At 43.5% G+C, this 20,798-nt stretch overlaps 1 protein-coding gene across 2 annotated transcripts in view; it reads right to left on the reverse strand.

Annotated features, from left to right (window-relative positions):
- Positions 1-20,798, reverse strand: part of LOC125445451 (prolyl-tRNA synthetase associated domain-containing protein 1-like) — a 21,802-nt gene continuing 1,004 nt past the window's right edge. The window contains exons 1-3 of one of the 2 annotated variants that reach the window (XM_048518487.1): positions 13,227-13,248; positions 5,362-5,561; positions 1-2,805 (exon numbers count right to left, since the gene is read on the reverse strand). In XM_048518487.1, coding sequence (XP_048374444.1) covers positions 2,368-2,805; positions 5,362-5,454 — 531 coding nt within the window. In that variant the 5' untranslated portion in view covers positions 5,455-5,561; positions 13,227-13,248 and the 3' untranslated portion in view covers positions 1-2,367. Of the gene's footprint in view, positions 2,806-5,361; positions 5,562-13,226; positions 13,249-20,798 lie in introns of those variants that run through there. The other variant, XM_048518477.1, reaches the window with a different exon arrangement.

A 20,798-nucleotide genomic window follows, 5' to 3' on the forward strand; every position in this document is an offset into this window, starting at 1 on the left:
TGCTGCATTTCCCACCCTCGACTTATACGCGAGTCAATAAGTTTTCCCAGTTTTTTGTGGTAAAATTAGGTGCCTCGACTTGTATGCGGGTCGACTTATACACGAGTATATACGGTATGCTTCTGGTTGCCCACATCAGTTGATCACCAATTATCCAATCAGGCTACACAGAACTAAGAACTTTCTCAAATAAGAGGACATCCCCTCCCCCCCCCCGCCCCCCCAGAAATCTGTTCAGCTATCTCTCTGAAGAGCCAGTTATAACCACATGAAAATAATGAGGAAAATCTCAGGTCAGCTAATTGGTCTGATGACCTTGGAGAGAAGTACACTGATCTCCAGTTAACACTACCTGCACTCCAAACCTGCAAACTTGCAAGAGAGAGAAAAGGAGTTTTTAATCAAAGATTCCAGTGTCCAAAATGGATTCTCTCTAAGCATAGCAAAGAAAATGGTTGCTCTCTTGACAGCAGTATTTTCAGAACAGACAAAAAGCAAGTACTTGTTCATTCAATGTCTAACAAACTTATGAAATTCATTGCCACAAGATGCGATGGTGGCCATTATTTTTGTGGGCTTTGAAAAGGGATTATACAAATTTGTGGAGGAAAGGTCCATCCATTACTATTAGCCATACTGGCAAAACGGAACCTTTGAGAATTCCAGGGCTGAAAAGCCACAGCAAGATGGTTTTGGCCTTCATATCCCACATCTCAGGGCATCTAGTTAGCCACTATTTGAAATAGGATGCTAGACTATTGTCCTGACACATTAATTACTCTTGTGCCTCTCTCTGGGTAGTCACAAACCATGAGTCAAGTTGGGACCTGCAAGAAACTTGTGGTGATGGTGTGTCTTATCCCCCTACTTCCTTCCCTCTCCCCCCTTCTCAAACAACCTTCTACCGCCTTTCTCCCCATCCCTTCTCTGACATCTTATGCCTCTATTTCTATCCCTTCCCTGACAATCTGACCTTCTCTCCATTAATCTCCACCCTCCTTCTGTCAATATTCCCCCATCGCTCTTTCTCCCCCCCATCCTTTTCAGCTACAATGTCATCAGTAGGGCCCCCAGGAACCACTGTGTCATCAGCAGGGCCTGCAGGAGCTGATGTGTCAGCAGCAGGGTCCCCACCAGCTGCTGCACTGCTGTGCAGGTAAGTAAACTGCATGCCTAGATAACATTATTGTTATCTTCTCCTACATTCCAGCTGGGTGACCTTGGGCTAACCACAATTCTTCGGAGTTCTCCCAGCCCCACCTACCTCACAAGGTGTGTGGAGAGGAAGGGAAAGAAGTTGGTAAGCCCCTTTGAGTCTCCTTACGGGAGAGAAAGAGGGTATAAATCTAAACTCTTCTTTTTGGCCCCCTGTGTGTTTTTTAACGATGATTTTTTCTGCAAATATGAAGTGTTTCCCAAGTATATAGAAAAATTTCCTTTCTCTGCGTATGAATATGATCTGCAGATTTAAATATCTGCAGTTCTGCTCACACATGAGAAATTGAACTATAAATATGGACATTTATGTGTTACTTATAAAAATGTTTGTGATTTTTTAAAAAATGATCTAAACTTTCTTCCAATCCCCTCACTACTGTTCTGCCACTGTAATCGCTTTTATTTAACATGGGGCAAGCACCAGAATACCTGGATGACTCTTGAATAATAACTATTTCCTCATACGTTTGCTGTACAAATCCTGTAAAATTGGAGGTTTATTTTTTCCTACTGCTTTCATGTGATCTGGTAAATTGCCATAGGAAGCTACCACTGTCTTCAGAAAAGATGTGCAAAAGCCAGACCTCTGGTCCATTTATCTGACTGGCTGTGGTTTTCAAATATCTTTCTTTGTTCTACAATTAGTGATTCCTCACAGGTAGAAATTATAGGGACTGAATTTGAGATCTACATGCAAATTATAATCTCTATCACTGTATTATGCACGTCTCTTGCAGACCACCAAGGCTGAGAACATCTCAATATTCTCAAGTGTGCTCTGAAATCAGTATTAGGCAACTTTAAAAAATCCTACAATACTTTTGATTAGTACAGAAATATATGTCTTACATTTATTGGCTAAATAATCATTTTCTATATCTAAAAGTGAGAGTCCCCATGATGTAGTTGTTAATGCATTGGACTAGGACCTGGGAAACCCAGGTTCAAATCTCCACACATTGCCATGGAAGCTTGGGCCAGTTATGCATACACAGGGTAGTATTTGAATGGGAGACCTCCAAGGAATTCCAAGATCATGACACGGAGACAGGCAACAGCAAACCATTTCCAAGAGCCTTGAAAACTCTATGAGGTCACCATAAGTCAGCTGTGATCTGACTACCAACCTTCCCATATATTAAAGTGGTATCATAATGTTACATCATCAAAATGCACAAGTATAGGCTCATGGCCTGTAGACTTAAGAAATTTTAAGAAGTCATCTGGATATAGTCCCATGGTTGCTGCATTTGTCATTGGATGAAAATACAGCCTCTCATGACCTCCTTCCAGAAAGGCGGCATCCAACACAAACTTTACATCTCCCTTATCACAGAAGAGAGCTAAAGGTGTTACACAACCCTGGCCAACTTTCAGTTTATCCAACATGGTTGCTTCATCAGCAAAGCGCAAGTTTCCGCTGCCAACACCCAGTTTCTTTGCCAGGTTGTTTAAACTGATTTCCCTGTCGTGCAGAACTGTCACCAACCATAACTGCTTTTTCTTCTTGTCTTTAAGGAAAAGGTTTTTGCTCACTGCTCCTTTCAAATGCTGCACGTGGGGCATCATCTCTTCAACTGTGAATACCTAGAAAACAATTGAAGCAATATGACTCTCCCTTACATACTTTCCCAGTTGAGGCTTTTTAAATAATTAAAGCTTTCCATACAGCAGCACTTTCTTTTGGAAACCCCACGGTTGCTGCAGCTGTCCTTGTAGTGTAGCAGCAACAGGGCTTCAATAGTAAATTTCCTCACATTTTCTTAGTTGCCACAGTGGTAATTCCTTCTGAGCCACCAAGGAGTTTTTTTAATCCTTTTTGTCACTGGTAATGGACATAGCAATATAACAACAGAAAAGCATACATTGGGAATTTTTTTTTTAAAAAAAGCCTTAGTTCCACCCCCCTCCGGTAGGAATGCCCACTGTGGGAGCAAGGAAAATGGCCAGAAAGAACGCTGGAGTAGGGTGACAGAAACATAAGAGAATAGAGTCTTGGGTAGGAAGAGAGAAAGAGGTTGAATAAGTGGGCAGACAGAGAGCGGGGGTAGGAGGGCAGAGAAAGAGAGAACTGAGCAGAGAAAGAGAGAACTGGAATAGCATGGCAGAATGTTAAAAACAGAGCTAGGTTAGTGGGACAGAAAAGAGAGATCTGGGATAGGGGACCAGAGAGTTGGGGTAGTGGGGGGAAAATAGTGAAAATTAAGAGGGGGTGCCAGGATGGAGAGTGAGAAGAAGGGAGAGAACAGAAGAGGAAAGGTGGGAGTAATGTCCTCTTGAGTTCCTACTTGCAGGTTCCCACTTGCTAGAGCCCATTGTATTTTTTCACACAGCACGCTCCCCATCTTTACAAGCATAATTTTGGCTCCACCTCCTTTGCAAAGCCGAGATCCAGCTTTGTAAATTGGTGGGGGAGTTGTCTATGGAGACGGGAAAAACCTTTCCAATCTTCACAGGCACACTCCTGGCTCTCACCCCTGCCTTTGCAAAGCCAGAATCCAGGTTTGCAAATGGGGAGGGGGGGTGAACACTATGGAAATGAGGAGAACACTCCCCATTTTTGCAGGCACCCTGCTGCCCCTCCTTGGAAAAGTTGGGATGTTTTGGGGGGCCTCAATTTCAGTGTTTGAGATATGCCCCACCACATCTCTTGCCTTGGAAATATTAGTTTTCTACAACCTGTTGGGGAGGGAGGCGGAGTCCGATGCCATCTAATATTTATATGGTTCCTGATTTAATACTGGGGTATTGTGTTGTTTTTTACTGTGTTTTAATGTTATGTTTTTACTGTGGTTGGTCACCGCCCTGAGCCCTTTGGGGAAAGGCGGTCTATACATTTAATAAAATAAAATATTTTTTCACACAAGAGACTTTATTGCTAGTCTTAGATATTTTAAAAATTATGACATCTTAAATATTGTGATGCTACTTAATATGCTACCACTAACATGCTTAACATGCTACCATTATCGTTTGCTATTGTTTCCTAAGAATTTTCTACTTTATTACCTGTGGTAAAGGGCTTCACATATTAACTGCTACCTGTATGTTTTGATAGTCGCTTCAAATCTACTTAGCCCACTGCATTTGACTGCTATTTAAGAAAAGACGGTGGAATTAAAACTTCAGACAGAACGTACCAGTGTCAATTCCTTATTCTGCTGAATAATGGGATTTACTTTCCATCCTTGTTACAATTTCCTGCCACTGGGTGGCTTCCAGCTCAGATGGGCACTGGAAATACCTAACTTCAAGTCTAATTACTTCTCCCCACTGAAATACTAGTAAAGGTGCTCTGACAGAATCAGAGGTTTAGAAAACATGTAAAGATCATCCAGTGTAACCTCTGCAAAGAAAGGAGACAAAAAAGTGTAATGCTTTTCTTGGGTGTACAAAGGGCTCCAGGAGAGTTGCTGCCACTAAGGCCCCTTCCGCACATACAGAACAATGCACTTTGCAGCTGGATTTTACTATGTGGAATAGCAAAATCCACTTGCAAACAATTGTGAAAGTGGATTGAAAGTGCATTATTCTGCATGAGCAGAAGGGGCCTCAGAGGAGTCCGTGATGGATGAATGAGACAATTTAATTCCTTACGTTCATAGAGCACTTTCAGTTATTTTGATGATTCCATACACCCACAGGCAAATCTAATCCCTCCCTGGGTTTGCCCTGGACATGCTTTGAATTTTACGGTTTTAAGGTTTAAGATTACCAGTTACTATGTAACCACCGCCATCATAATAGATAATTAACAAAAGCTACCTAGGGGGTACAAGGCAAACAGAAACCAATCTTACTTTTCCTCTTACTGTGGGGGAGTTTCCCTACTGAGTTCCTACCTGTACCTGTTAAAAACTGCAAAACCTAACAAGGGTTGGGAAGGAGGCAAATTGCTTCAAGCAAGCCATGAAAATTGGTCCAAAAGTAGCTTCTCCCCATTTCTGAGCAATCAAAACCAGTTGAGAGAAAAGAGAAGGGCTTCCTGTTAGAAGGCAACTTTTTGCAGCAGCAGCTTCCACTCAGAAACAGTGTCCACAGCTGTTGGCAACAGGAAATGCCTGAAGGATGGGCGATCTGAACTTTTTGCAGTTCCCTTCATCTCTTTGCTGCCGCGGTAGCAGCAACGCTCCACTCACTCACTTCTGGATGCTCCACGCAGAGCGCTTCAATGCCCAAGCCACAGAGATGTTGGTCTAGCGCCTCTCGAAGTGCTGGCTGTTGCTGCTCAGTCATGGCTGGTGACAGTATTCTCCTCTGCTTTGTGCAGGCCTTCTGAGCTGGGGCTTCTTGATTAACCCAGGACTCCTGCAGGGGCGGGTCCTGCTGGTAAAGTGATCAAACTGCCAAAAAAAGAACAGGGATACCTCTTTCAGTTTTAAGCACTGTATGAGGAAAATCACATAGTGCCATTATTCTTACAGGCCGAGCCTAATTGTTTGGAAGGAAATACCATTCATTTCAATAGAACTTCCTCCCCTATAAACATACAGAGAAATGCAGCTCTGAATTGTTTTATTTAATAAGCAGAACAGGCAGGTGAGAGAATAACTGTCTGACTGAGACTCTGAGGCGGCCTAAGTGCTGTCAAGTTTAAGAGGCTTGTAAGCCTCCCCTCCCTTCCTGGTACCAGAGATCTCTCTGAAAATACCAGGGATTGAACCTGGGACCTTCTGCCTGCAAAGCTCCTACTAAACCACCAAGCCTTTCCCTATAGTTAGAATGTATATTGTACTGTAAAGGGCTTTGCACGCATTATCTCAATAATCTTTACAAAAGGCCTGTAAACTAGAGCAGTATTCTTCAGTTGCATTTATATTTCACCTTCCAGCAGCTCTGGAAAGCATATGTGATCTACCAGTTCTTAGCCTCACAGCGACCTTATAAAGGCAGGATAGGCTAAGAGGGACTAGACCAGGGTCACGTAGCAAACCACCTAAGCAGAGTGGGCAAGTCTCCGTGATCCTGGCCTGCCTGTCTAACCCACTACTTCACAATTCCATAATGCAGATGGGTGGCTGAAGCTAAGAAAAAAAAGTTAAAGGACTTCTATATTCAATCTGAGACCTGCAATATGCCAGGTTTCTTAATCTAGGAGCAATGTTTTTATTTACTTTTATATCCTGCTTTCCTCCCTAATCAGAACCCAAAGCAGCTTATCATCATTATTATTATTTATTCAATTTCTATACCGCCCGATCCCCAAAGGGCTCCGGGCGGTGAACAACATAATATATAAACAATAAGCAGGAGCAAATCCGGTACAATACAAACATAGGCTCCGTCAGTAAAACATCTTAAAATACATAAAAACAGCGGCTAACAATTAGCAAATTAAACAAGAGGCGTCCAGGCTCAATTTAAAAACCCACCCCAAGAAGGGGGGGACAGCAGGGCCCTCAATATGAGGAGCTGTGTTGTACCAGTGCCAAAGCAGGAGCAGTGGGGAGGCATCATATCAGCGGCTGGACACTCCAAAGGCCCGGTGGAACAACACAGTCTTACAGGCCCTGCGGAACTCACCAAGGTCCCGCAGGGCCCGGACAGTTGGTGGGAGGGTGTTCCACCAGTCCGGGGCCAGCGCTGTGAAAGTCCTGGCCCGTGTGGAGGCCAGCCACATCATTGAGGGGCCGGGGACCACCAGCAAATTGGTCTCTGCTGAACGCAGAGGCCGAGTAGGGACATATGGGGAGTGATCACGGTCCCGAAAGTCTGAGGGTCCCAGACCAGCGTAATGCCTTAAAGGTCAGAATCCACAACTTGAAGATGATTAGAATTCAAGCAGGAGCCAATGCAGCTGGCGCCAACACAGGCTGGATATGCTCTCTAGAAGGAGCCTCCTGTGAGCGAAGTAGCTGCAGCTGCATTGGGCCAGCTTTCGTTTTCGAATGCAAAGCGCATGGGGAAGGCCGGCGTGAAGCGAGTTACAATAGTCTAGCCTGGAGATTTGACCGTTGCATGGATCCCTCGGTGGCTAGGTCCACGTTTAGAGGAGAGGAAGGGGCCAACCGCCCGAGGCCTGTAGCGAAGATGGAAAAGCGCAGTCCGGGTTGTATGGGGCCACCTGGGTCTCCACTGAAAGAGGCGAGAATCAGGTGGACCCCCCAGACTCTTGGCCGGAGGAGGCCGGCCAATGAGGCCCCCTCCCACACCGGTGATTTGGAAATCCCGAGCCTACTCTCTGCACGGCCTAGCCATAGGATCTCCGTCTTCGATGGATTCAGTTTCCAGCCTGCTCTGCTGCAGCCAACCAGCTACGCCTCCAAACCAATGCTGTAGAGCCGTAGAATTGCTACTGCTTCCCCCCTCCATCAACAGAATGAGATGAGTGTCATCGGCATATTGATGACAGATCAGCCCAAAACTCCGTACCAGCTGAGCAAGTGGTCGCATATAGATGTTAAATAATAGCGGGGATAGTAGTGCCCCCTGGGGTACTCCGCAATAAAGCGGGCACTTCCGAGAGGCTTCATCCCCACACCACACTTGCTGGCTCCGGAGAAACGAGGCAATCCACTGAAGGACAGTGCCCCGTACCCCGGACACGGCCAGGTGGTGGGTCAAAAGGTCGTGATCGACCATATCAAATGCTGCGGTAAGATCTAACAAAACCAGCAGCGCCGATCCGCCTCAGTCAAGCTGCATACGGAGTGTATCTGTGATGGCGACAATCATGTCGTTCTCCCTGCCTCTATGTCCTCAGAACAACGACCTTGTGAGGTAGATTATGCTAAGAGGTTGTGATGGACCCAAAATCACCCAGTGAGTTTCTGTGTCAGAGTGAAGATTCACAGCTGGTAGTCCCAGGTCCAAGTCTGACTTGCTAACCACTATGCAACACTGGCTCAATAGTTTCATTTGCTCAGGGGCGTAACGAGGCAAACTGTAGCCTTGGGCAAAACCTGAGTTGGATGCCCCCCACCCCCCATGAGCGGCCACTCCACCATGACCAATTTTTTTTTCATTAGGACATTGATGCATGCAGGGGGTGCATTTTTAGACATATCAGCACCAAAATTTCAGCATATCATCAGGAGACTGTCCTTATGTTACCCCTCATGTTTGGTGAGGTTTGGTTCAAGGAGTCCAAAGTTATGGACTCCCAAAGGGGGCGCCCCATCTCCCATTGTTTCCAATGGGAGCTAATAGGAGATGGGGGCTACAGTTCTGAGGGTCCATAACTTAGCACTCCTTTACAAAGAATGGGGGATGGGGTCCATAACTTTGGACCCCCTAAACCAAACTGCACCAAACTTGGGGGATCCCATAAGGACAGTTTCCAGATGATGCCCTGAAATTTTGGTGCCGATACATCCAAAAATGCGCCCCCTGCAGGAACATTCCAGAAATTTGCCCAAGAATCTTTGTTCTGCATTAAGTTTTCTGTATTGCTGTCAATGGGGGTTGCAGGCTCGGGGGGGCACATTTCTGAAGGCACACTCTCAAAACTTTCAGGGTCTCATCAGGAGACTGCCCTGATGTTACCCCCCAGGTTTGGTGCAGTTTGGTTCAGGGGGGCCAAAGTTATGGACCCTCAAAACTGTAGCCCCCATCTCCTATTAGCTCCCATTGGAAACAATGGGGGATGGGGCGCCCCCTTTGGGAGTCCATAACTTTGGACTCCTTGAACCAAACCTCACCAAACTTGGGGGGTAGCATAAGGACAGTCTCCTGATGATATGCTGAAATTTTGGTGCTGATATGTCGGTGCTGCTAGCCTAAAAACTGCTCCCCTGCAGGCCAAAAATGGAAAACCACTAAAAATACCCAAAAATGAACCCTGCATTTTGATGCCCCCCACAAGGTGGTGCCCTGGGCAGCTGCCCACCTTGCCCAATGGGCATTATGCCCCTGCATTTGCTGCTTTCAAATAAATAAAGCCAGAGTAGGCACAGATTCCACCACTGGAGAAGGGATGTGGCTGTTAACTGACAATAGCTAAAGCAAACTAGCAGGTGAAGTTTTGCATGGAATACAAAGAGGCATTTTAATCATTTGTCTTGCAAAAAAAAAAGTTACCATCCCAGACATGCCTATGGTAGTCATTTGGAATTCTCACATGACATGGTGGGCACAGATACAAGATTGATACCACAAAAAAGCTGCCGCAAGAGGCATAACGAAGATCCTTGTGCTGTGGTAGCTGCTGCTGCCAAAGCAAAATTAAAAAAAATCTATGCTGCCAACCAAATCTCCAGTGACCAGTCAGAAACCTTCTGGGCAAAAGACTCACCTTGTCCCATCCACTTTTCTGAAGACATTGAGGCAAGAACCAGAAAAGATGCAGCAGGTGCCATTGTGCCCACAGGCACTATGTTAGGGACCCTTGTCTTATACCGACTCATGGACATTCTAGGAAATGTTCAGTTCTTTCATACCATATCTGAAGTTAACAGTGTTAAGCCCGCTGGTCTTTTAAGAGACTATCATTAACTAAGAGACTATCGTTAACTAACACATTCCCTCACTTTTGTTTTCTCCTTCACTCTGTCGACGTTTGCCAGGAGAAAATCCTTCCCAGAGGTATCAAGTGACTGTTTACAGGCTTGTTTTAAATGTCTCCAGATTAGTCTTTACAACAGAGAAGCAAGAGGTTGTAAAATGTTGGCAACTGTGTGGAAGAAGCGCAATCCTGTGTCCTCTAAGAAAAAAAACCAGGCTCTTTTAATGCCTTATTAACAAGTTTAAGATCGTTGCTTGGCTTACTAGAAAATTCAGAAAGCACCATTGTAAACATATGTAATTTATTTTATAGCATACAATATAGGCCCCACGGGCTGGTTCAAGGCAGTAATTTTCCCTTTTAAGAAGTCTTTGTGATGGATATAATAGTAATTAATTCCCATCCTTTACATAAATTGATTAGAGCTAAATTGATGTTCCCTTTTATTCAAGCCTAAAACAAGGGTGCAATTCAGTGGCCAATTTTTCAGCACAAGTCTCACTGAAACGAATGTGCGCTCTTCAAGTCTGAGTGTAATGTTGGGAAGGGTTCACTAAGCAATTAAAGAACAAACTGTTCTAATGCAAAGAAATCAATGCAAGTTGAATACATTAGCATTACATTTTAAGAGGAAATGGGCATTAAACTGCATGGTCTTAATTGTGCATTCACAGATTTTGCATTAGGTGACCTAGAGTATGACATGCATTGAATTTCCTTTCAACTGCTTAATGATAACAGCTGCTCCTGGCGGACAAAGCATTTGATTTAATCTGTGCAATCCACCAACTCAAGTGAGATGTAATACTGAGCTACTTCTGTTTAGATAAAGTTATTAAAATATGAAAAAAATGTAAGATAATCTTTTAAGCAGGGGCAGCCTTAGTGGTTTTGGAGCAAATGTGCAGAATGAGCCCCCAAAATCAGCCAGTACAACTATATTTATGACATGCAGACAATAAACAGATCCAAGGCAGTTATTTAATGATCTCCTTGTGTCTGATGTATATCAGCCAACTCTTAAACATTAGTATTGATTCCAAGTTGCAGAGTACCACTTTTTAAGCACTTGGAAAAGAAAACTATGGTCTGGGATATTATCCCAGGGTGGAATGATCAGCATAAAACAACTCTCTTCCATTGCCTGTCAAAAGCCACTGCAAGTGAGGACAAGGGGCATCCTAAAATCCTGAATCCCTCCACTGCCCAACTCCTAATATCTGCCAAGATCTGTAGATCGACCCCCATTAACTATTGCAGCACTATGGGTTTATATACCCCCCTTTTCTATTCATGAATAATCAGTTTTTTTCCCAACACTCAAATTTGTTGTTTCATATTAAAATAATGTGAGTGGAACCTCAAAATAAATGTGTTACTTTATAATATGAAGAAGAAGAAGAATTGGATTAATACCTCAGATGTGGTATGTAAGGAGACTCAAAGGGACTTAAAATCCCCCCCCCCCACAACAAACACCCTGTGAGGTGGGTGGGGCTGAGAGAGCTCCGTAGAGCCCATGAGTCAGCAACCTTTAACACCCGAAGAGCCATTTGGACCCGTTTTCCATGGAAAAGAAAACACTTGGAGCCGCAAATACTTTTTGACATTTAAAATGAAGATAACACTGTATATATTGTTTTTTTACCTTTATGCTTTGTATAAACAATTATAGTGTGTTGCTTATGAAATCCATGAAGTGCTATAGAGAAAATTATATTTTATTGATGTAAAGAACATATTTTTAACATTTTGAATTCTTAAAAAATAATAACAAAAAAACACGCCGAGTTGAAGGTCTCTTTCAAATGAATTAAAAAGCCGACTGCTGTGCTAGGTTAAGAAATACAGTCCATCTTGCCAACAGCAGCCACCTCTGCTCCAGAAACATGCAAGCAGCAACCGCTGTTCGCCCTCAAATGAAGCAGTTCTTTTTTTTATAAAGGTGTGCGGGAAAAGGGTGGAGCCTCGTGAACATGTGCAATGGGGTGGCAACTGGGAGGAGAGGAGGTGAAATGAAACCCAACACCCAGTAGTGGGATCCAAAAATTTTAGTTACAGGTTCCCATGGTGGTGAGATTCAAACTGTGGCGTAGCGCCAGTGGGGCTGGGCGGGACACGACGGGGGCATGGCCGGGCATTCCAGGGGTGGGGCTGTGACAAGGACGCAGCCACTGCGCCGGTCCTTGAGTGGGAAATGAATGCACGCAGGTGCAGGCTGCCACGCCCGCCGGTGCACCTCCTGCTAGACTACTTCAAGTTCTGCGAACTACTGCTGAGAGGAGGGCAAAAATAATGTGGCAAAATCACCAGTTAGTAACCCCCTCTCGGCACACACAAATAATTAGTAACCTACTCTCAGGAACCTGTGAGAACCTGCTGGATCCCACCTCTGCCAACACCCCCTTTCTGGCCCAGTTCAATAGACGCACGAAACAGGCGGTGCAAAAGGGACGCCTTTTATAAAAGATGGCTCAGTAGTGGCAACTACATACCTGCTGTCACTTCCACCGTTCCTTGCAATTGGCCCTGACCAAGCCAGCTCCACCAGTCTTCTCAGCCTATGTCAGACCAACCCTTTAAAAGCATAAAGCCCCACCCCCTTCTGCCTCAATCGTCACCTTCGCCTGTTGGGGAAAAATGTGCCACCAGGGCTTTTTGGCGCAGGTGCGAGCCTCCTATAAGCTCTACTGGGCTCGCTTTCCCTCCCCCCTCGCTCTATCCCCCCACCCCTATTTTCTAATTCTCCTCGCTATCTCCTCTACATTCCGGTACTTGTAGTTCCAACTTAAAAAGTCCCTTTCCAGGCAGCGGCAAAAAGGTGAATGAAAAACTTTGTTACTCAGAAAGCCGTGTCTCTGTTTCCATAGAATTGGGTGTGAGAATTACATCAGTGTTTCTGATAGAAAGGCTAAAATGCAGGCGGGCCCTTGTGCGTTAGGAAGCCATGGAGGGCAAGGAAGGCGGATAGAAGGTGCGACTTGAGCTGTCAGTCATCATTTGGATCTTGGCGGGGAGGCAGCAGTAGAAGCGCTCCTGGTTTGTTGTTTTTCTCCTTATTGGGACTGCAGCGAGACTCATGGGTATCCCCCTCCACTCCGGATCTGAAGCCTTCGGCTCTCCAGAAGGAGAGGAGGAGGAGGAAAGGCGGGGATGAGGCCCAGAGTTGCAATACAAGGGCGAAAGAGCCGCATGCAGCTCCGGAGCCACGGGTTGCAGACTCCTGGACTAGCCCAAGGTCACCCAGCTGGTGTGTGTTGGAGCGCACAGGGTATCTCATGTATCTGAACCCCATCTCAACTGGTTTTGAAACGCCCATCAGCTTTCAGTGGGGAGCCTCTAATTAAAAAAAAAGCCTCCTTGAACTTACAGAACTATGTAATAATTCTTCAGATCCCAGGACACATTTAATCCTAATTGAACTGGATTCTTTAAAAATATGCTTTAAATTGCAGAAAAACATTGAGCAGGGATTCCACAGAGATGGAATTTATTGTGAAAAAAATAAAATTTTAGTAGATTACATCAGAGTAACTTGGGTGATGGCAACTGGAGACTCACTCACCGTGTAACAGTAGGGTAGGGTAATCAGTGGCTCCACAAACCCTGCAGTGTTTAACATGACAGAGACAGAACTATTGTTGGTTGGCACAAGTGATTTTCCAAAGCATTGGTGTCTAGGAATCTGACAGCAAACCATAATAACCCAGAACTGACGTGACTTGCATAACAATTATAGATTTGCAAGTGTAACTGTGATGACCATTCTCTTCTTGTTTTGCAAATATTTCTGATAGGTGCAAAATTTTGTTTATTGTATTGTCGAAGGCTTTCACGGCCGGAATCACTTGGGTGCTGTGTGGTTTCCGGGCTGTATGGCCGTGTTCTAGCAGCATTCTCTCCTGACGTTTCGCCTGCATCTGTGGCTGGGATCTTCAGAGGATCATCTGAAGATGCCAGCCACAGATGCAGGCGAAACGTCAGGAGAGAATGCTGCTAGAACACAGCCATACAGCCCGGAAACCACACAGCACCCAAATTTTGTTTATTTATTGCTTTCTTCCCATATCCATATATTGCTGCCCCCAGGAATTTAATTCCAAACCACTTTTTAATTTATCCTAAAGTAGTGTTGCTGAGCTTTAAAGCAGTTTCAAAGGGCTAAGTGGTCCTGAGGAGGTAACTAGGGTAGGATTCCATGTTACATTGAACAAATTAAAATTTTATTTATATATTTTCTTTAGCTTAAAGGTTATAAGAAATAATCTACGAAGACCGAAGCAGTCTAAGGCAATAACTTCTAGTAAGATGACTTTCATGTCACATCAATCCACTCTCTCGCTCATTTACATCTCTGAGACCATATTAGGGTTTGACTACATTTCTAGTCTCCCAATGTTTCCTACCTATTTCTTTGGGCAGTTCTGTAGAACAGAACAGAAAGCCTTTATTGGCATATTAAAAAAACACAATAGCTACAAAACAAACCAATACAGCAAAACACATCCAATGCAAACCCGCATGACACATCGATCCATGTTCACATCATCAACAAAAAGACGGCCCCCAGTTCTCATTCCACTGGGCCCGAACCACCCACCAACAACAAGCAAATTCTGTCTGCATCATACTGGCCATGTTTGTTATGATTACTATTAGCAAGAGACAGAAATTGAAACACATATTACATCTAAAATTAATACCACAGATAAACATTTCAGAGCTGCTACAGAGACATGCTGAATTCCCAGGTTAATGTGTTGTAGTATAGCAATAAAATATTAAAGTAAGGTGGCGTGATAAGGAAGGGAGAAGTTAATTACTTATGCTCTAAACATACTTAGACCCATTGCTGGATTATTTGCATTCAATTATTTCAAGGAGAAAGTTTGCCACAATCTCAGGGTTGGTATTATTCAGAAGAATTGGAATTGCAACCAAGTCAGCAAGGGCCATGGTGAGTAGTGGAATGGATTTTACATATCGATCTCTGACTCCCTTGGTTCTCGAGCAGTGAAACAGAGAATGGGCTATGGTTTCAATCTGCGTTTGGTTGCAGGAACATAATCTTTGAGTTTTATCAAGACTATTGAACCTGCCACGCAAAAAAGCGGAGGGCATAACATTAAATCTGGCAAGCGTCAAGGCTCGCCGTTGTGTTGGGTTAACCAGAGTAATTAAATAGTTAGCCATTTGGCCTTGAATCGGGGGTATTGCTAGATTAAGTGGTGAGCATGTCCTTTTTGCTGCCTTGGTCAGTGTTTGGAATTCCACATCAAGCAGTTTCACTTTCAGGGTGTTATAAGCCTCAGTAAGGGTAAGCATACTGAGCGATTCCAAGGATAGACCAATGGTTTCAATTTTGTTTTTGATAATATTTAACCATAACATTGATTTGCTATCTTGTGGTGAAAGAGTGAATGAAACTGGAAGAGGCCTGTTGATAGTGTAAATTAGGCCAAAATTTGAATGCTCTTAACCAAGCCAAGGTCTCAAAGGTGATCTGTCCCGCTTCCAGCCAAATAGCAGCAAACGCAACCCCGTTAGGTAGGCCCATTATTTTGTGTAGAAATTTGGATTGTAGAGTGTTAATGGTTTTATTAACTGCAGAGATCCAAATTGGGGACCCGTATAATATCTGTGCTCCGACTTTGGCATTAAATACCTTAACTGCTGCAGGTATATATCTATTACCAGTGTTGTAAAAGAAACGGGAGACTGCTCTAACGCTATTGTAGGCCATGGTTGAGGAAAGATTGCGATGCGGGCGCCAAGACAGATTATAAGAGAAGGTGATTCCTAGGTATTTAACTTGTTTGACTCTGCCATTACTAATCAAGATACGAGCAATCTGCGGGGGAAAAGGGATTGGTTTGACAGAGACTGTATTACTTGCTAACAACAATATCCGAGCCCTATATAGGTATTATCGTCATACGGGCTCCAAGGACATTTTGTCTCAAATTGCCACTCTTAAATATGAATTCAAAACCTTAACCAAACAGAAGCACCAAGATTTTGTAATACTGCAATGGAATAAACTATTACAAGCCTCCATTGCCAAGGATGCAAAGTGCTTCTGGGCATTGGTAAATAACACCACAGGCCGGCATAAGCTTTCTACCTCTTCTATCTCCCCAGACAGGTGGTTTAATTATTTCTCAAACCTCTTTCATGATCAGACATCTAATGAAATTGACTGGCCAGACACTGACCAACTCCCTATTTGGCCTCCAGTTACTCCTGCAGAAGTTACCATCTTGATTGATAACATGAAAGAGGGGAAAGCCCCAGGCCCTGATGCACTTATTTCAGAAATCTTCAAACTAAATTGAACTGGTATTGAATTGCTAGCAGCTTTTACCGATGTCAACAACTCAGGCCAAATCCCTAAATCTTGGCTTTCTGCCATACTTGTGCCGACATACAAAAAGGAGATCCAAGTGATCCCACAAATTTCCTGGCCCGATTGCTCTCTTATCAGTGGCGGAAAGATTTACTCCAAATTCCTGCTGGAACAAAAATAGAATCTTGGCTGGTACACAATAAAATTCTTGGAGCTGAGCAAATTGGCTTCCGTGAAAGGAAAAGCAACTTTAGATCCGCGGCCTTATTTTGTTTTCATCTAGCTAACAAGTATGTTACCATGGGAAAGAGCAAACTATATGCAGCATTCATTGACCTTAAGGAGCCTTTGACTCCATCTCTAGAGAACTTCTATGGCAGAAACTCCGGGTTTTGAGAATTGACCCAAGACTGCTCCTCCTGATCCAACAACTCCACTCTTAATACATCTTGCCAGGTCAAATGCTGCATAAGAGGGCCTGCTAACATCGCAATCACTTAAAGGAATCAAGCAAGGCTGCATACTAGCCCCCACACTGTTCAATATTTTTTTGAATGATTTAGCCCCTGCGTTATCAGAAACCAATAGTCATCCTCCTATTCTAAATGCATTGCCAATACCATTAATGTTATATGCGGATGATGCAGTTTTACTTTCAAGATCTAAAGTGGGCCTTCTCCGTTTGATTAGGCGATGCATCCAGTATTGTAAAACTAATAAACTGGAGATTAATTATAACAAATCCAAAATTTTAGTTTTTTCACGACGGTTGAAGATGCACAAGTGGGAAGTCAATAATATTACTCTGGAGCAGGGCAGTTCTGTACTTCATATAATACTAGGAAGGACTCTGGTCAGAAATCTGCTTTCTAGACTGTCAACATCATAATGTACACTTTACTTCAGCCCCTTCTCACCCTCAGTTTAGCAGAGACATACTCTGTGTACAAAACCCTACACAGACTCTTCAGTATCAACCAGTCACCTCACACTCTCATTCCCCATTCATTCCCTTTCCTTCCAGAACTTACCCTCACTTTAAAGCAGTGGTACTCAACCTTCCTAATGCCGCGACCCTTTAATACAGTTCCTCATGTTGTGGTGACCCCCAACCCTAACATTTGTCCATTTTACAGATGGAGAACACTGATGCAGAGAGTCTTAGGTGACCCCAGAGAAAGGGTCGTTCGACCCCCAGGCTGAGAACTACTGCTTTAAAGAAACACACACACATTTTAAATTGGTACAGTAATGTGAGCAAAGCTCCTTGCAACTGCAGCGCACCCTGGTAAATCTTTGAGGAAAAAAATACATTGCTGCACATCCATTAAGGACAGCATTTGTCAAAGGCAGCTTCTACATGTACGTCAGGTGTCAGCGATATGTCTGCTGTGTTCGACTTAGATTGTTCTTACTCCCCCACCCCACTGCAGTAAAAACTGCAGGCTTATTACAGATGGCTGGATCTTTTCACTGAAATTCTTCCTGACACAGGCATGACAACAGCAGCACAGCTTAGAAGAAACTCTTGGTGGAAGCAGTGGTCTTTTAATAGGCTTTGAAACCCCTTAATCTTTCACCATTACCCCACATTAATGCTGCCTGGAAACCCCAGGGATAATCCCACATGACAGAGTACAAGCAAAAGGCTCTTTAGACTGGTGAAAGAGGGCGGGCGGGCGATGATTTCTCTTTGAAGGGCCTTAGAGGAATGGATTGCTGCAAACTACAGTTTCCTGGCAGGAAAGTAACCAGAAAGAAAGCTTACCCTACATCAATTGCTGTTTTTTATTTACCATACTTTGTTTTTGTTGACACGTTCTTAACTTGGTAAATTTTGTAATTAGGCTTCAACAACCAAACAATTACTTACCAAGCTATCCTAAGATTAAAAATCGTAGGAGCAATCCTAAGCAGAACTACTAAGAAGTAAGTCTCGTGTTATTCAATAGAGCTTACTCCCAGGAAAGTGTCTGTAGGATCATAGCTATTGAAGCCCAAGGCCTTGTGGAGGGGAATACCGAAAAGATAAAGAAAAGAGGAATGTAACCTGTACTGTTTCCCTACAGCAAATACAAAAAGAAAGAAAATTACCATAACTCTGCAGTGATCATTTCCTTATTACATTCCTGCCTTTTATTGTACTTTTGTTACCCTTAGATGTCACCCAACCCTGAGATGTCACCCAACTTGCAGCTGCTCATAATTCTGCCTTTTACCCACCAACAAATGGCTATATTAATGATATTAATCCATACAAGAATAAAGTTCTGTGTTCTGCTAGCTAGACTCTCTGCTTCCAGAGGCCTACTTGTATTTTAACTGGATGCTTACATGTGCATATTATAAAGATTTTAACTAAACCAAGAATTGAACACTTTGGAGTTACTTTCCCAGGAAGGAGGGAATGCACATTTTGCTTTGCTGCTCTAAAAGTATTTTTCACCTCTGGGGAAAATTATCTCTAGTTTCTCAGAAGAATCAGCCTGTTCTGTCATATATAGATCCATTCTGCATCTGCCCAGTCTTCCAAGACATGAGGCATATTTCAATCAAAAATATAAGAGCACCATCTTCTGCTGTTATAATCTACTCTGGGATGTCTTGCCTTAAACAGTTTTCTGTATGCATTGTTTTCCAATTCTGTAATCCTAGTCCTATTAAATGGTTTACTGGTGTCTTATGTTGTCTGATTGAATTGTTTTCTATGTTTTGTAATCCACCTTCAGTCTCTGTGATAAAGATGCGCAACCCATGAAGTAAATAAATATATTATTGAGATACATAAAATTTTGAGATACAATGAAAGTCAGCAAATAGACACACACAGGGAACATTGTGAATTGCATGGTTAAAACGCCACACAATACAGTGGCGAGCCTAGGCAAACTGGAGCCCTGGGCAAAACCTGAGTTTCATGCCCCCCCCCCCCAACAACAACCTTTATTAGGCATTGGAAAGAATAAAAAAAAAGAAAGAAATAAAGAAAACCAGCATTGGCAGGAAGGGGGTGGATTTAAAAGGAGAATCTGGGGAAATTTAGGGTGTGCCTGCTGTCAGGGGTGCAATTATTAAGATAGCAGCACCAAAATTTCAGGGTATCTTCATGAGCCCCTACTGATGATACCAGCCATGTTTAGAAGTTTGTCTAGGGGTTCAAAGTTATGCGACCCCCAAAGTGCAGCCCCCATCTCCCACAGTCTCCATATTGAAACAATGGGGATGGGGACATTCCTACGGGAGTCCATAACTTTGGGACTCCCCTAAATAAACCTTACTCAAACTTGGGTGATATCAACAGGATAGTCTCCCTGAAAAAATCCCTGAAATTTTGGTGCTGCTAGCCTAAAAACTGCGCCTCCTGCAGGCCAAAACAGAAAAAACAGTGAAAATTCAAAAAAATCCCACCTGCATTTTTGGTGCCCCCCACAAGGGGGCGCCCTGGGCAACTGCCCACTTTGCCCAATGGGAGGAACGCCTCTGATACAATACCAGAGGTATAATCCAAAACATTTCTATGTAAATTCAAAACGATGCATGGTAAGTAATGTGAATGTTCACACCACCAGTGGTAAGTTCTCCTAGTTTAAGCAATTTAATACATGTGGTGATTAAAATCAAACCCTGATTAATGCAATTAAACCTATTAGTAATTTCTAATTCAGACAAAATATTGAAGGTTTCACTTCAGATGGAGGAGTAACAGGAAGGTTTTCAAATCAAAGGAGATAACAGTGAGATTTCCCCTTTATTGCTGTTATTGGTATCTTGTTAGACTACTGTCAACGTCAGATCTTCTGCTGTCAACACTAATTCCATAGGAGTTTGGCAGCAATTTCATATCTTTGTCTTCTGAACAAGCAACTCAGATTCCATACACACCATGCAGAAAACATGGAAGTACCCAATTTCCTGTTGGAGCTTTGTATATCTATGCATCTTCCTTAATATGTGGTAGTCCTGTCATTATACGCACTTTATACGCACTTTATACCAGCAAATATATACTTGTGATTTCTTATAAGCCAGTGGTGGGATCCAAAAATTTTAGTAACAGGTTCCCTCGCGCCAGACCCCCCCTCAGCAGCAAGGGGCAAAGGAGGCGCATCTAGACGAAACTGGAGCACTAAGTAAAACCGTAGAGTTTGGATGCCCCCCCCATGGGCAGCTTCACACCTTTACCTCACCCTTGCCACCACCTCCCCCATTTTTTTTTGCACCAGGTCATTTCTAAATCATCATCACATTTCATAGAAGACATTTTGCCCCAACTCACAAATCTGAACACAGCAATGGTGAAGTTCACATAGGTTCTTTTGCTAGAGACTGGTGGAGATAAAAGGTACCAAAGGCTGAGAATCAATGAATTGCAGTACCTGGAAAGGGATTTAACCCAGTTCAGGAAGCTGCTACCATTATTAACGCAATTGCTATATGGAACCTTCATGTTCAAGGCAAGTAGCATACTTCCCAGGGAGGCGAAAGCATGGAAACGTGAAAAGTGGACCCAATTAGTAACCCCTCTCGGCATAAAACATACAAATAATTAGTAACTCCACTTCTGGGAACTGGTGAGAACCTGCTGGATCTCACCTCTGCTTATAACACTCACTTTATAATACAGGCCCTTCTAATTATCAAGGTTGGGGCAAGTTAAAAGGCGATGGTACAAGGCTGCAATTCTGTTCACATCTGGAAGCAAAGCCCTTTGAAAACAGTGAACATTATTTCTGAATAAACAGTTTGGGGCAATAAGTTCCCATCCACTCATATGTAGGATGTGGTTTCATA

This window comes from Sphaerodactylus townsendi, linkage group LG01 (assembly GCF_021028975.2).
Source record: "Sphaerodactylus townsendi isolate TG3544 linkage group LG01, MPM_Stown_v2.3, whole genome shotgun sequence".
Taxonomy (NCBI): Eukaryota; Metazoa; Chordata; class Lepidosauria; order Squamata; family Sphaerodactylidae; genus Sphaerodactylus; species Sphaerodactylus townsendi.